The sequence below is a fragment of the Arvicanthis niloticus genome, chromosome 6 (genome assembly GCF_011762505.2).
Source record: "Arvicanthis niloticus isolate mArvNil1 chromosome 6, mArvNil1.pat.X, whole genome shotgun sequence".
Classification (NCBI taxonomy): Eukaryota; Metazoa; Chordata; class Mammalia; order Rodentia; family Muridae; genus Arvicanthis; species Arvicanthis niloticus.
Genome location: NC_047663.1, coordinates 38,253,283 through 38,269,362, shown reverse-complemented (window position 1 = coordinate 38,269,362; position 16,080 = coordinate 38,253,283). Strand labels below are relative to the sequence as shown.

Here is a 16,080-nt window from a genome sequence, read left to right as displayed (position 1 = left end):
AGAAAATACCCCTCACAGGGAACACTTGGAAGCAAAGGCAGGCAGATCTTTGTGAATCTAAGAGCAATTTGTTTTACATAGCACGTTCCAGGCCACCCAGGGCTACATAGTAAAAACTCATAGAGAAAGAAAGAAAGAAAGAAAGAAAGAAAGAAAGAAAGAAAGAAAGAAAGAAAGAAAGAAAGAAAGAAAGAGAGAGAGAGAGAGAGAGAGAGAAAGAGAAAGAGGGAGGGAGGGAGGGAGGGAGGGAGGGAGGGAGGGAGGGAGGAAGGAAGGAAGGAAGGAGAGAAGGAAGATAGATTTGATTTTGAAAAAAAAAAAGTGCCTGTACTCAGATGTAGTTTAAGACATAGGCTTGTGTATAGTCAGGGTTCTCCAGAGGATCAGAACTGACAGAAAGAGAGAGAGAGAGAGAGAGAGAGAGAGAGAGAGAGAGAGAAGTAGGTAGACAGACAGACAGACAAAGGGGACATTAGAATGGCTCACAGGCTGTGGTCCAGCTAGCCCAACAATGACTGTCTACCAATGAAAAGGCCAAGAATCCAATAGTTGCTCAGTGCATGAGGCTGGCTATCTTAGCTGGTCTTCAGCATATGCTAGAATCCCAAAGAAGTAGCCTCAATGCCTATAAAGAAATAGACTTGCCAGCAAGAGTAAAAGCAAGCAGGCAAAGAGAATGAGCTTCCTTCTTCCGTGTCCTTTATACAGGCTGCCAGCAGAATGTGTGGCTCAGATTAAAGGTGGATCTTCCCATCTTCCCACCTCAAAAGAGCCATATTACGCCGGGCGGTGGTGGCGCATGCCTTTAATCCCAGCACTTGGGAGGCAGAGACAGGTGGACAGGTGGATTTCTGAGTTCGAGGCCAGCCTGGTCTACAGAGTGAGTTCCAGGACAGCCAGGGCTACACAGAGAAACCCTGTCTCGAAAAAAAAAAAAAAAAAAAAAAAAGCCATATTAAAAGTGGGTCTTCCAAACTCAGATGATTTAATTAAGGAAAAAAAAAATCCCTATGCATATACCTAGTCGCTTGGATTGTAGTTAATGCCAGGTGTCAGCAGGTTGATGCCAAGAGTAGCCATCACAGCTCAATTCTGCAGGCTGTTGGTCGTCTGAAGACACTGAACACGCCCTTTACCCTTCCAGCTATCCAAAAACATCTACATCAAAGACTTAGTCTTGAGTGAGATATCGCAGACCAATAAAGTGTCATGGAGCTGATGCCAGCAGTATCTAGGTAATGGCTGCTTCTCACATCTCAGCGTCAGACTTACAGTCCGTGTTGGCTGAGTGTGTAAAGAAATGTGGGAACCCTTCTGGATTGTGCAGCCTTGCCCACCTTTAGTTGAGCTAATTGCCTGTTCTCTATGTAGGTTTTGGCTCATCTGGCAAGGGGTTACTTTTCAATGGCTCAGTTGTACTTGATGGAGCTTGGCGAGGTGATCTGTAAGTGCATGTGTGAAGCAAACCCATCCATTCAGCTCCACGGCGTGAAGGTAATGTCATTACAAGTAACATGTTTTCTTCTGTGGTTTCTGAGGTTTCAGGTAGGGAGGGGCACATTCCTCTCCTGGCTTGTCTGCACAGACTTAGCTAACAGCATAAAGTATCCATTTTACTCCTTGAAAGAATAGCTCTGTCATAGTTGCTGAGAAAAGAAAAACCAATTAGAAATTACTTTTCCTAAGTTGTGTGCATGCCTTTAATTCCAGCATGAAGGAGGCAGAAGCCATTGGATCTCTTAAGTTCGAGGCCAGCCAGGGCGACATAATGAAACTCTGTCTGGAAAAAGACAAAAAGGAAAAGAAAGGAAGAAAAACTACTTTTGATGTTGATCTAAGATGATTACAATCTGAAGCAGGGTATTTGCAGCCTCCATAGAGCCAAGCCTCTGCTCTGACAGTGCATTTCTTGTATCTTGGCAGCTCCTGGAAGAACTGGGTACAGGCTTGATACAGCAGTACAAGCCAGATTCCAACACAGCACCTGAACAGAGAGTGCCAGTCCACCTGGTAAGCCCACCTCCAGCCCCAGTGTCCTCGAGGTTCTAGTGTGCTCAGTGATGAAGTGGAGAAGATGATGTCATTTCTTCCAGTGTTGAAAACCATAGTTCGCCAGTAAAATGGCACTGTGGGTAAAGGGTGCTTGCCACCCAGGGCTGCACACCTGACCGTCTGAGTCTGAGTGTGATCCCTGGAAGCCACATAAGGAATCAACTCCACAAAGTTTTCCTCTGTTGTCCCCATGTGCACCATGACAGATATGTCCACATATGTCATACATGTGCACACTAATAACAAATAAAATTCAGAACAAATCTATGGCGTTCCTGAAGTGGAATAGCACTCCAGAATTATTATTAGTGGGATATGGCATGTGTGCCGATGTCCACATGTGGAGGTTAGAAGGTAATTTGTGGAGTTGCTTCTCTATGGCCACTTTTATGTGGGTTCCAGAGATTGAACTCAGGTCACCAGCTTGCCCGGCTAGTGCCTTTACTCTCTGAGCCATCTCACCTGCCCCAGGACTTCTCACCCCTGTTGAACTATAAGCTGCTACTGCTGATTTACCCTGAAGCTACCTACCATCTGCTGTCCTTCACCACCACCATTATCACCATCATCCCCACCACCATCATCATTGTCACTATTTCTGTCAGCTCAGTTACACTGTAGTGTCCTACTAGATGGTAGGTCATTTCAGTTGTTTCTGTTGCTGTGGAAGATAACCAGTGAAAGCACTTACAAACAGCTTCCACTTCGGCAAAACCTTTCTCATCTGCAAGGCTGCATCTAGTGGGCGTGGCTTCAGCAGGTCCCACATTGGCCATTGTCTCTGGTTCTAACTGTGCCTCTGTTCCAGGTGGTGATGTTCTGGACTGCAATGCTGAATGGTCCTTTGCCCCGAGCCCTGCAGTCGGCAGAGCACCCGACTCTCCAGGCGAGCGCCTGTGATGCCCTGTCCTCTATCTTGCCAGAGGCCTTCAGCAGTCTGCCGGTAACCTGCCATGTGGCCTCACTCTTGGACCGTGCCCTGGGCCGCAGGGCTTCAGTGTGATTCTCTGTTCTGAAATCTTTTCAGCCTCCTCTCTTTAAAAAAAAAAAAAAAAAAGGAAGCTGTTTCTATTGAGTTTGTAGTGGGGGCAGTGAAGTGTCACTCCTCCAGGAAAGCCTTGCTTCCTGGGCCTTAGAGGTTGTGGGTGTGGGCAGCACAGCTCTGAGGAGAGATTTCAGAAACATGTTGTGTCCTAAGACGAGAGTCTTGGTCCACATCCCAGCCATTCCTCCAGCTCTTTGGCTCCTTGAGTTACTTTAAAGCTTTGTATCACCCATTTATCAGAGGGGTCATGTGAGAGGTAACTGGAGAGAATCCTTGTTAGGAGGCCTTGACTCAGGGTCTTTGTTCTGCCCATACCTGCTGATCCCGTCGCTCTAGGTGAGGATCTTATGTCTGATTTTGGCTGCTCCTGTTCTTCATTTCTCAGTGGTTTTGATCTGTTCTTAGCTATGTAAATTAGGTTTTATACAGGACACAGCGGTAATGAAGCAGAAGGATTAAATGACCTTGTTCACATCGTTGAAAGGTGTGGCGAGATAAGATGGTCTGTGTGTGCCTCACCCAGAATCTCTGCTCACACACCTGCCCCAGTGTCAGGCCCCGCCCTTTACCCCCGAGTTAGCTGAAGGTCACCGTGGTGGTTTAACACGGCACAGGCAGTCTCCCCACAGCTGCTCACGGAAGACTGGCTCACAGTTCTTCCTTCTCACGGTTCCTTTTTTGAACCTTCTCGTTGCAGAATGACAAGCAGATTTTGTGCATTACAATGTTGCTCGGCCTGAATGACAGCAAGAACCATTTAGTAAAAGCTGCCACCTCCAGGGCCCTTGGAGTCTATGTGCTTTTCCCCTGCCTCAGACAGGTGAGAGGAAGCCTGGCACACCCTCCTCCAGTTCCTCGGTATCTACACCACTAGTGCATTTGTGGGCGTGAGGCTTCTGAGTTGACAGTGAAGGAAATTAGCCTGTCATGTGATCAGATTTCCTTGGCTGCTATTACACTGTGCAGCACCTGCTCTAATTATTTGACACACTGCCTGGGACTTTAGTGTGCAGCACATGTTTAGTGAATGATTGACTAAGGATTAGAAAGAGGATGTTACCACGAAGAAGCAGTGATTGAGAAGCAGTGCATTTGGGAGACGCTTTCACTGTCAGAACGTTGTTGAAGGAGGTGGAAGTCAGCCCGAGCACAGAACGCACAGGTGACCGTCACAGGCACACAGTGACTCCACAGAAAACTTAAATCAAAGTCAAAATTACCATACAGGCCTATAGCTTTCTGTGAAACTAACTATAACGTTCAGAGGCAGCAGTGTGAACTCTGTAGTAATACAGCCTGGTTTGTTGTACAGGACGTCATATTTGTTGCAGACACAGCAAATGCTATATTGATGTCACTTCAAGATAAGTCACTAAACGTGCGTGCCAAAGCAGCCTGGTCCTTGGGCAACCTGACAGATACTCTGATTGTCAACATGTAAGTGACTCAGCTGCTTTCCCTCAGTGGTATCTGTTTTAGAATTCCTAAAAGTTGTCTTTCATCCCCACTATGAAAGAATTGGCAAGAATCCCCCTCAAATTATGCAGGTGGTTTTGCTACTTTGTTTTAATATTCCTCAAAGCAATAAACCCAGTAGATTTTTTTTAATGTATTAAGAATACATATTACTCTGTTACAGTATATATATATATACAGTATATATATATACAGAATATATATATATATATATATATATATATATATATTCAAAAATACCGTGTGCTGTCATAAGTATATACCCACATTGTAGAAAATATCACAGTAGAAATCCAAAACCTTTGTAACAGTTGCCCTATTCTTAGGATACAGAGGTTTTGGGAGGCGTTGTTTTATTAAATATTTTTACACATAATATATTTTAATCATATTTCCCCCAACCAACTCCTCTCAGATCCTCTCACCCTCCTACCCATCCAACTTCATATTCGATCTCAATATCTCTCTGTCTCTTTTTCTCTCTTCCTCTCTCCCCCCTTTCCCACTCCCTCTCCCTCTCCTTCTCTCTCTCACTTTTTCTCCCCTATCCTTCCTTCCCTCCCTCCCTCAAAAAACAGGAACCTGCCCTGGAGTGTAACTGATATACCCAGAACACTCCATTGGAGAAAGAAAAATAAATTATATATATATGTATATATACACATATATAATATGATATATATATAATACACATGCATACATACCTACATACATACCTACATACACATACATACATACTTTGGTATATATATATATATATATATATACACTTTTATGTGTGTGTGTATACTTTAAATATATATATATATATATATATATATATATATATATATATATATATGGAATATATTTACAGGTCAAAAGATTTTGAACAGTACTAAAGGCTATGCAGTATAGAATCTGCCTCCTTCCCACAACACCCCATTTCTATCACTAGAGCTGCCTGCCAGCATACTTTCTGTCACTTAACTCTGCATAAGAGGCATGTGAGGCACACAGGGCCATTCTCTGCACTGGGTGTTTAATAAACGCCTGCCACACAGACCCTGCCAAGGGATGCATCCTTATCCATCCCCTTCCTGGGTGCTTGTTTTAGGCCTTGGGCTTGCAGATGTCTACAGACAGAACACTTCCAGGCAGCATGAAATGTCCATTTTGAGATATCCTCTGTGGTTACATTCTTAACCTAGGTGGATTGACACCTAGGTGTGGTGCCATGTGCCTGTAATCCCAGCACTCAGGAGGCTTAGTCAGGAGGATCACAAATTCAAAGTCATCATAGGCTCCACACCAAGTCCCAGGCCAGTCTAAGTTCTGTAATGAAGCCCTGGCTCAAAAACAAACAAACAAAACCAAGAAAGATGCGTTCTTGGTGTGATCTGAAAAGATGTCAAGCTGTTTCCCTCAAATTTTTACCCTCTGTACTTGGTGACTCTGTTTTTGTATGCACACTTCTAAGTGGTGTTTTCTTTTTATCCCACCTTGTGCCTTGGGTGGGACAGGGACACACCAGACCCAAGTTTCCAGGATGAGTTCTCTGGGCTCCTGCTCTTGAAAATGTTGCAGTCTGCAATACAAGCCTCCACAGACAAAGACAAGGTACACACAAGATGGCGAGGGAGCACACTTAAGCACAGCTGCTCCAGCAGGGTGGTCTGACTGTCAGCCATCCTGTGTTGGCAGGAGCTCCAGGCCGGTGCTGCCCACTATACACTCTGAACAGTTTATTCTGCTGCCTTGTGTTCCATGGGAAGTGCCAGCATCCCTTGTTGTTATTATTACTGCATGATATAGTCATGTTTATCTGCTATTTAAACAGATGGAAAGAAAAGAAAAAATGCATCTTTAAGTGGAATTGACAAGAGAGATAAAGAGCCTGCATGTGCCTGCTAGTTGCATGGTACATTTAAAAGGCATGGGCTCTGGCGTTAGGTCGGGTGAGCATGCACAGTTCTCGGACTCAGCGCCCCTCCGGGTTCATGACCTGGGGAGGTGGTCTTTTTAAAGGTGGAGTTTATATTTTCTAAAACATCTCTGGCAAAATAACTTTGAGGCCTTTTATGTTTCATTCCAGGTCAAAAGCAATGCGGTCCGGGCCCTCGGGAACGTGCTCCATTTTCTGCAGCCCTCTCACATAGGAAGGCCCAGGTTCGCTGAAATCATCGAGCAGTCCATCCAGGCCCTGATCTCCACTGTTGTGAACGAGGCTGCCATGAAAGTCCGGTGGAATGCTTGTTACGCGATGGGAAATGTTTTTAAAAACCCTGCTCTTCCACTTGGTAAGATGGTCTCCCTCCCCTTGCCTGTCAAGAGCCTCTGGGGAAGGAATATACCAGCCCGTGCTGTTGCTAAAGATATTTGTCACTGAGGCTTTTGTCACAGGAGTAGAAAAGCAGCAGGAACTAGGGTTGGCGGGACAATGAAACAAGTCAGTGTTGGATGAGGTGTTTTATTGCCATTTAAAAAGTGTATTTACAAAGCTGCTTTTTATAAGCTGAGAAAATACTTACGTTAAGCAAACAAAATGGGAGTTTAACTCATTTCTACTGTATCACCTCATTAAATACTTAGGAGAGAAGGTAGAAAGGAAATTGCCCAAGTCCAAAGAGTTGCCTCTGGAACGGAGGGTACAGGTTCAAATCTCACAAGTTCTGCGTTCAGAAAAGGATGCTCAGGGCTTCTCTGTCCATCATGCTGCCCTGAGCACCACAAGCCTTGCTCGGTACGTCATCTTGGGCCAGCAGCTTCTGTGTACAATCCTAGCCAACTGGGAATGCCAGCCAGCACTGGCTCTGCATCTCTGCGTCCGTCACACTGGAGAGCTAAGGGTGTGTCCCTGAGGGGGTGTGGGAGGGGGACATCCATGTAGACCAGCAGAGCAGGCACCATGTGAAGGGCAGCTGGCACAGTGTCCATACCTCCCAGGATGTCCTGGCAGGGAGACAGTGGAGACACTGCTGGGGGCAGAGCTATGAGGAAGCTTGTAAGCCTGAAGCAGGAACAGACTGTGGACAGTGAAGCCTGAGGCCCTTGTAAATATCACTAGTATTCACAGAACGGAAAGAGTCTGTTTTTCTGGGGGCATCAAATAAAGGGATAGGTTAGGAAAGACACTCCAGCCAGACCATCTAAGGAGATGCCAAGCCAGCACCTCTAAGGAGGTGGAAAATGTGCTAATTTGGGGGTGGCCACAGAAATGGGAAAAAGATGTGAGCATCTTATTCTTGAAGCTAGAAGTGTATTTAACTTCTTAACAATAAAGGGTGCGATGTGCCATGGTGGATTGCTGCCCGGTGCTAGCAGGAATGGGGCGGCTGCCCATAGTCCAGCCTCACGTAGCCAGGAGCAAGCAGGTGGGTGAAGTTCCATCCTTCTCCTCTTGCCAGACTTTGCCCCGTTGGACAGATAGCAGACGTCATGCTTCAGGTTTGTCTAGGGAGATAGTCCCTTCCCTGGGATCTACCAGGTTGGCTTTTGCTGCCCTGGTCTAATGAGGAGTCTTAGTCACTGTTCTGTAGCTGTGAAGAGATACTCTGACCAAGGCAACACTTATACTTACACAGGTTTAGTCCATTATCATCATGGTGGCACATGTGGTGCTGGGATCAGTAGCTGAGAACTACATTCTGATCCACAAGCAGAGAGAGGCTGGGCCTGACACGAGTACTGCAGAGCCCACCCCACGTGACACACTCCTTCCAACAAGGCCACACCTCCTAATCCTTCTCAAATAGTGCCAGTTCCCTGACGACTAAACATTTAAATACATAAGCCTATGGGGCCGTTCTTGTTATAACTCATGGAGTAATCATGAGAGTGGAACAAACAGAAGATACATGCTCCCTCCACCCTCTCCTGCCCACCCTGCTTGTCTCTAAATCTTCACTAGTTGTAGTGACTGTGAATTCTTCCTAGGAACAGCCCCGTGGACCTCCCAGGCCTACAAAGCCCTGACATCGGTTGTGATGTCATGCAAGAACTTCAAAGTGCGCATCAGATCTGCCGCAGCCCTCTCTGTCCCGGGCAAGAGAGCACAGTACGGGTCCGTGGAACAGTTCACCCAGATCTGGAGTGCGCTGGTCACTGCCCTGCAGAAGAGCGAAGACACTACAGACTTCCTGGAGTTCAAGTACTGTGCCAGCCTGCGGACTCACATCTGCCAGGCACTGCTTCACCTCCTGAGCCTAGCCAGTGCCTCAGACCTGCCCTGCATTCAAGAAACTCTTAAGCTGAACGGGGATATGATCCAGTCCTACATCCTACAGTTCTTAAAATCAGGAGCAGAGGGAGATGATCCCGGAGCAGCCCACACCCCACAGGAAAGAGACCAGATGGTCAGAGTGGCCCTGAAGCACATACATAGTGTGCAGGCACTGGCTGGAGACACAGCCAGAGGGGTCATCATGGGTTTCTTAGAGGACATCCTGACCGTTCACTGTGACTCCTCAGGAGGACAAGTGGTGCTCCGTGGGCCCTCAGACCAGTGACTTTCCACCCTCCCTCACACGTCAGGAGTGGGAATCAGACACTGAAGCTGTGCATTTGATACACGGAGTCTCATTCTAGGGCAGGAACACCCGTCAGCATTTATTTTAAAATGGGCTAATATCTCCGCCACTGGCCATTCTAACACAGACAACCAAGATACAAGGAGTCAGAATCTATGGAGCCTGGGCCCAAACAACTGGAGGTCTTTTCGTCTCAGAAAGAAAGAAAATAAATTTAGAAATTAGAATTGTGTTTTCAAGACTGTTTTTTAATAATAAACTGATTTTTTATAAAAGCACAGCAACAAGAAGAGCAGACCTCATGCAGTGTGTGCTGGCACAGCTGCCGTAGCCGCAGACTCCTGCAAGAGCACACCGATTGATGAGTGTGCAGCTGCTTACCCGGCACCTGCTGCACCCCAGGGCTCTTCCACCTCCCCACAGTCCAGGAGCCTGGGCCACAGCAACACCAACTCTTGTCTAAATTCACAAATGATCTTCAGGATAATATGCTCCCATACATTAAATATGCTATTTGACCTCCTTTTAATTTGTATATTTTAGGTTATTCGTATAATGTAAAAGGTTTCAATGAGAGATTTTTTAAATCTATTAATGTCAAACATTTGTTAAAATAATTTCTGGCCAGTTAATTAATTGTTTACATTTAGATTTTGCACTTTGGACTAGGAACAATATACTAAAATTGTTTCCACCCAAAATGTAGGATTATATAAGAAAGAAAGCATGTCACACTTATATTTGATGTGGGATAAATGAAAAGATGCAGAGATTGGCTCTAGTGATATTTGTTTAATTGTGAGATTTAAGCTTAGCTAGGCGTGGTTGCACATTTCTGTTATTCCAGCACCCTGGAGGCCGAGGTAGAAGAAGGGTGAGATTGAGGCCATACTGGGCTTTATAGCAAAACCCTGTCTCAGAAATCTGAAGTGATGCTAGGTGTGGTGGTCCTCACCTGAAATCCCTGCTCTGAGGACTCAAGGCAGGAAGGTCAGGAGTTTGTAAATCTATCCTTTGCTGCGTAGTTCCAGGCAAACCTGAGCTACATAAGGAGAGTCTATCTCAAACAAACAGAAACACCCAGCGGGGGCTGGGGAGATGACTCAGTGGTAATCGTACTTGTGTAGGCTGTAATTTGAATCCCCCGAAGCCACCAAAAAGCCAGGTGGGCGCCATGTGAGCAAATACAGCAAACTCTGGGTTCAATTGAGAGATGCCACTTCAGCTAATATAAGATGGAGAATGAATCCTGACAACCACCTCAGACCTGTATACACACACACACACACACACACACACACGAAATACAATAGAAGCCAAAGTTATCATTTAGCTTGAAGTACACACTTATTACTTAAGGGCATGCAGAGGTCTTTGATTTTTTTTCATCTTTACCTCTAATTTCCTTTTTTTTTTTTTTTTTTTTTTTTCCTTTTCTATCCTGGTTGTTCAGAAACTGCTGTGTAGTCAGTGACTGGGGAACATACACTCATACTGACTAAAGTCTTCATGTTCCAATGGTAGAGGGCTAGCCTGTCCAAAGGGGTCCACCTGCACAGTGAGGGGCCCACACAGAACATTGTGTGAGCTTGCATTCCCTTAGTGGTGATTCTGAAATGGAGGGTGCAGACACCGAGCTGAACCTGCCCTAACCATGCATGACTTCCACACCTGTGGGACGTCCCCTCCCCAGTGCATTCTCAGCTTTGGCTTCTTTCACACACTTCTAGGACAGAGAATCTGACAGGCTCTGGTTCTTTGAGCTTTCGACGATTTGTATCTTGGTGAAAATACTTGCAAGACAGGAGCTGATGGTTCATTTGATGATCTGCTCCTGTTCTTTGCTTATCTTGAATAAAACGTCACATTTCTTTGTAACCCTTTGGTTTCTGGGTCTCTGGTATGTATGTCAGGGTTCACCTCAAGGGGAAAATATAGAAGCACCTCTAAGATACTGCAGGTGTCCTGGTCCCCACTTGTGTCTTCAGGGGACAGATTCTCATTGAGATGTTCTGGCCTTGCTTCTCTCAGGCTGCCTGGTATAGGAGCAGCCAGCAGGACACACTGCCACACAGACTACATCAGTAGATTCACTGTAATACCAAAAAAAAAAAAAAAAAAAAAAAAAAAAAAAAAAAAACCAGCGGAAAGGCATTGGATTCAGAATCTTGTTCATGGCATTAAACTCAACTCTGGTGTAGCTCAGTGCTTGCCTACCCTACGTGAGACCCTGTGCAGAAAACTAAGAAATGAACTCAGAAAAAATATTAACTATATAAAGAACCTATAAGGCAGCTAAAAAGTAAAACTGCCAAAATCAGCAACCTTTCCATATCCCAGCAACAATCAATTTGGTTTTTTATATTAAAACCCACAATGGCAACGTAAATAATAGAATACCCAGTGTCTTAGGATTTCTATTCCTGCACAAAACATGACCAAGCAGCAAGCTGGGGAGGAAAGGGTTTATTCAGCTTACACTTCCACATTGCTGTTTATCACCAAAGGAAGTCAGGACTGGAACTCAAGCAGGTCAGGAAGCAGGAGCTGAAGCAGAGGCCATGGGGGGATGTTACTTACTAGCTTGCTTCCCCTGGCTTGCTCAGCTTGCTTCCTTATAGAACCCAAGACTACCAGCCCAGGGATCGCACCACCCACAATGGGCCCTCCCACCCTTGATCACTAATTGAGAAAATGCCTTACAGCTGGATCTCATGGAGGCATTTCCTCATGGGAGGCTCTTTTCTCTGTAATAACTCCAGCTTGTGTCAACTTGACACACAAAACCAGCCAGTACATCCAGGAATAAATACAATGAAAGTCTCTGCATATATTTTATGATAGAAATAAAAAATTTTTACTAAAGGTCATTTTAAAAAAGACACAAAAAGAGAAAATCATGTTCCTAGGCTGAAGAATAGTATAAAAATCTATAAATTTTATATTTTTGTCAGAATCAAAGTTAGATTTTGTGTGTGCGTATGTTTGGTGGTGGTGATGGTGAGTGCCTGTGTGCGTGTGCATGTGCGTGTGCGTGTGCGTGTGTGTGTGTGTGTGTGTGTGTGTGTGTGGTAGCTGTGCATTTGTGTGTGTGTCTGGGTGTGTATTGTGTGTGCACATGAGTCCATATGCAGGTGTGTGGTAGCTGTGCATCTGTGTGTGCCTGTGTGTGTGTATATCTGTCTGTGTGCATGTGGTAGCTGTGCATTCATGGGTGTGTCCATGTGTGTGGGTGTCTGTCTGTGTACAGGTGTGTGATAGCTGTGCATCTGTGGGTGTGTGCTTGCAGAATTCATTCAGAGAAGGGCATCTATTGTTCTTCTCTTACTTGCTGCATTAATCCCTTGAGAATGAGTCTGTTGCTTAACCGGGAGCTAGGCTGGCTGCCAGCAAGCCCCAGTGACCTATCCTTTCTCCACTCCAAATAGTACTAGGGTTACATGCATTTGATCATACCCAGCTGTTTTATGTAGATGCTGGGGATCTGAACTCAGGTCCTCAAGATTGCATACGGAGTGTTCTTACTAAGCTATCTCCCCACAACCAAATTAGATTTTTTTTTCCCCATTTTATTTTTTATGTGTGTTGGTGTTCTGCCTACCTGTATGCCTGTGACCAGTATTGCAGTACCTTTTGAGGCCAGAAGTGGGCATCAGATCCCCACCCCTACCCCGGAGCAGAAGTTACAAGGGGTTGTGAGCTGCCCTGTATGGGCTGGGAACTAAACCTAGGTCCTCTGCAAGAGCTACAAGTGCTTTTAACCACTAAGCCATCTCTCTAGCCCCAAGACCTGTATCCCCCTCCCACCAACCCTCACCACTTAGTACCCATAGTCAACAATACATCAGGAAAATAGGACTTTGACTAAATTAAAACAATTCATTGACAATGAATCGCTGGTACAAAACAGAGGGGTTATAATTTATGCTTAACTATAATGGCCCTAAGTAACACTGGCTGCCTTTTATCTTCCAAATACTCCACAGGCTCTCCCATGCTTTATCCTAATGTATTTAAAACTCTTAGACATCCTAGTTATAAGAAAGGATATGATTTTTATACATTCTTACTGCTTAATATTTTCATCTCATTGGTTCTTTTTTATCCATTTAGCAAACTTTTTACAAAGTAGCAAAGTCTTGGTTATACAAATAGCACAGTTGAATTCCTGCAGTTTGGTATAACGGCCAGCAGGTGAAGACAGAGAACACAAAGTCATTTAGACTGGGTGTGAGAATCTGGGTAGGGTGGAGTGGGGGAGGGGGTGGGTATTAAGTTCTCATTAGAAACAAGGACACGGTACAGAGCAGGCTTAATGTTGAAGTCACCTGGGACAACTTTAATGACTTATGACTTCAGATTCTGAGTTGAGTGGTCTGAGGTCTGTTGCCTTTGGGAGCTTTATATTGTATTATTATCTCTATTTCCAGCAAAGTCTAAGACTCAGAACATGGCACAAGGGTGGGAGACTCAGAACATGCCACAAGGGTGGGTTGGTGGGTTGCAGAATCTTCTGGAGAATTTATGGACCCCTGATGCCGTAGTCTTTGTTCTGGAAAATCAGCATATTCTTTGATGATAATCAAGCTGGTTGTGTGGCTCATGCCTTTTACCCCAGCACTCAGAAGGCAGAGGCAGGCAGATCTGTGAATGCGAAGCCAGTCAGTTCTACATAACAAGCTCCAGGCCAGCCAAGGCTACATAGTGAAACCCTGTGTATAAATAAATAAATAAATAAATAAGAATTTTGTTAACAAAAAAGATTAAAGAGAATAAAACAATATAGTTAGTACTGACCTCGTTCTCACAAGATTCCAATCTAGTCCAGTAACTGTGGGAGCCGTATGTTTCAAAGTTTTGCTTTGTGGTGCTGCAGGTGGAAACCAGATCCTCATATGCTGGGGAATCTTCTACCATTGAGCTGTCTCCCCAGCCCCTGACAACATCACATGGGAAATTTTCGATAAAGAGAATGCTAACTACTGGCTTTATTTTTTTCTCTGGAAATAACAGTGTAGGCAGCCTGGCCACCCTGGACCACCTGTGGCACCCAGACATTTTTTTTCCCCTGAGCCAGAAGAGCTCCTTTTCAGTGCCAAGGGGTTTATAAAATCTTGTTCATCACCCTGTGATGGAGGGTGAAGGGAAAGCCAGACAGCTCAGCCCAGTGTGTTCCCAGTCTGCATGGGCTCTGCTCTCCAAGGCTTGCCTTCACTTCCTTGTATGAAAGTGTATACATTATTTTTATATTACAGCCATTAAAATAATATCTATTAATATCCTTTCACATTTCAAAAGTAATGAATCTTTGCAGAAAAGAGAAATTAAGAAGGATGTGGATAAAATGACCTTACTGCTCCAAGGACATCACTACTAACATTTTGATACATTTCATTACAGGCTTTTTGGAAGATATGTGTACATATGAAACTATATTTGTGGATTCATAATCCAAATGTGTGTGCGTGTGCATGTGCACGTGATACTGTACACACTCTGGGTGACTGAGCTCTAGAACTGGGGTTTCACTATATATTATTTGCAGGGGGATGTTTTCCTTACCAGATGGCGAGCATTGGCGATTCTTCTAAAACATGACTCTCATGACTAGTTTGTAGTCTGCTGCTCTGATACACAGTGAGTTAACCAGCTTCCTGCTGTGGTTTCTAATCTCAGAGTAATTTACACATAACTTTGGTTTGTGGGGTTTTATAGGAAGAGTATTTGGTAGAGTTTGATTATTTTATTGTTTTTTGCCTGTTTGTTTTATATGTGTATATACCTGCCTGCTTGTATGTGCACATGTGTGCAGATACCCGAGGCCAGAAGAGAGTGTTGGATCCCCTGAAACTGGGGATAGCATTGGGTGCTGGAAACCAAACCCAGGTTCTCTGTAAGAACAGCAAATGCTCTTAACTGCTGAGCCTTTTCCCCAGCCCCCTTATTTTGTTTTCTTGTTTGTTTGTTTTTAAGGAGTAGGTTTTGAGGTGAGCTGTCACCATATGCACAGACTGGAGTTACATTCTCAACCCTCCTGCCTTAGCCTCTCCAGTCCTGAAATCACACGCTCCACACCCAGCATATAACTCCTCAGCCAGCATTTGGATCTTTCAGTACGGTGATCTGAGGTAGAAATCAAAGGAAATTCCTAAAACTTTACCAATTGTCCCTGGTATTCAAACCCTCCTTCAGCCTCCAGAATGTCCCTTGTTCCTAGGTTACAGCTTTATCTTCCTGGAGCCTTTTCTGCTTGGCACCATCTGCTGAGGTAGTTGCCACTGAATGTTCAATATTGGCTCGAAAATTCGCACTTCCCGACGAAGGGGAAAAGTTCCTCTCCTTGCTACCCCCAGTTCCCATCTTTCAGAACACGCTTTACCACTCACCAGTTCACCTGCCTGTTTATCTGTTTCCCTCCTTGCTGGATATAAGTCACTTTCTGTCTTGTTGACCTTTCCCCACCTGAACAGGTCCTGGCAAGGGTATGTTAAGTGAATTGGAAAAGTATAAAACAGCCCCTTGTATGGATGAGCCCCGAGGCCTCAGAGGGGAAAATGGTGGCCCTTGTGACCAGACTCACCAAAGGGACATTGGGAATGAAATTCAGGTCTTGGAGGTTTCTTTATCTCGTACTGTCTTCTACATGGCTCTGCTACTGTGCATGTGTGAAATCCAGATATGGGGGAATTTAACATATAAAGAACACTATTTCCAAGCATGGGGCTTTATCTTTTGCTTTTACCACATTTGAAATTCTAAACATGGCTTTTCCTATCACTCGGGACCCGAGATAAATCTGTCACAAAGGTTAGAACTGAAACAAAGCCAGTGGACCTCAGCCTTGTCAGTCATCCAATGAGAGGGTCTCTCTCTCTCTCTCTCTCTCTCTCTCACACACACACACACACACACACACACACCACACACACACATCAGTGTTTTGACCATATGCACCGAGTGCAGAGGCCAGAAAAGGGCATTGGATCTCCTGGAACTTGA

At 44.9% G+C, this 16,080-nt stretch overlaps 1 protein-coding gene across 5 annotated transcripts in view; it reads left to right on the top strand.

Moving 5' to 3' along the window:
* The window catches only part of Heatr6 (HEAT repeat containing 6), a 30,127-nt gene extending 19,168 nt beyond the window's left edge, over positions 1-10,959 (top strand). For all 5 annotated transcript variants that reach the window (XM_034506418.2, XM_076936151.1, XM_076936148.1 and 2 more), the window contains exons 13-20: positions 1,372-1,494; positions 1,924-2,010; positions 2,861-2,995; positions 3,795-3,917; positions 4,410-4,534; positions 6,076-6,172; positions 6,648-6,852; positions 8,489-10,959. In XM_034506418.2, the coding sequence (XP_034362309.1) occupies positions 1,372-1,494; positions 1,924-2,010; positions 2,861-2,995; positions 3,795-3,917; positions 4,410-4,534; positions 6,076-6,172; positions 6,648-6,852; positions 8,489-9,060 (1,467 nt within the window). In that variant the 3' untranslated portion in view covers positions 9,061-10,959. The remainder of the gene's footprint in view (positions 1-1,371; positions 1,495-1,923; positions 2,011-2,860; positions 2,996-3,794; positions 3,918-4,409; positions 4,535-6,075; positions 6,173-6,647; positions 6,853-8,488) is intronic.
* Positions 10,960-16,080: the final 5,121 nt, after the last annotated feature.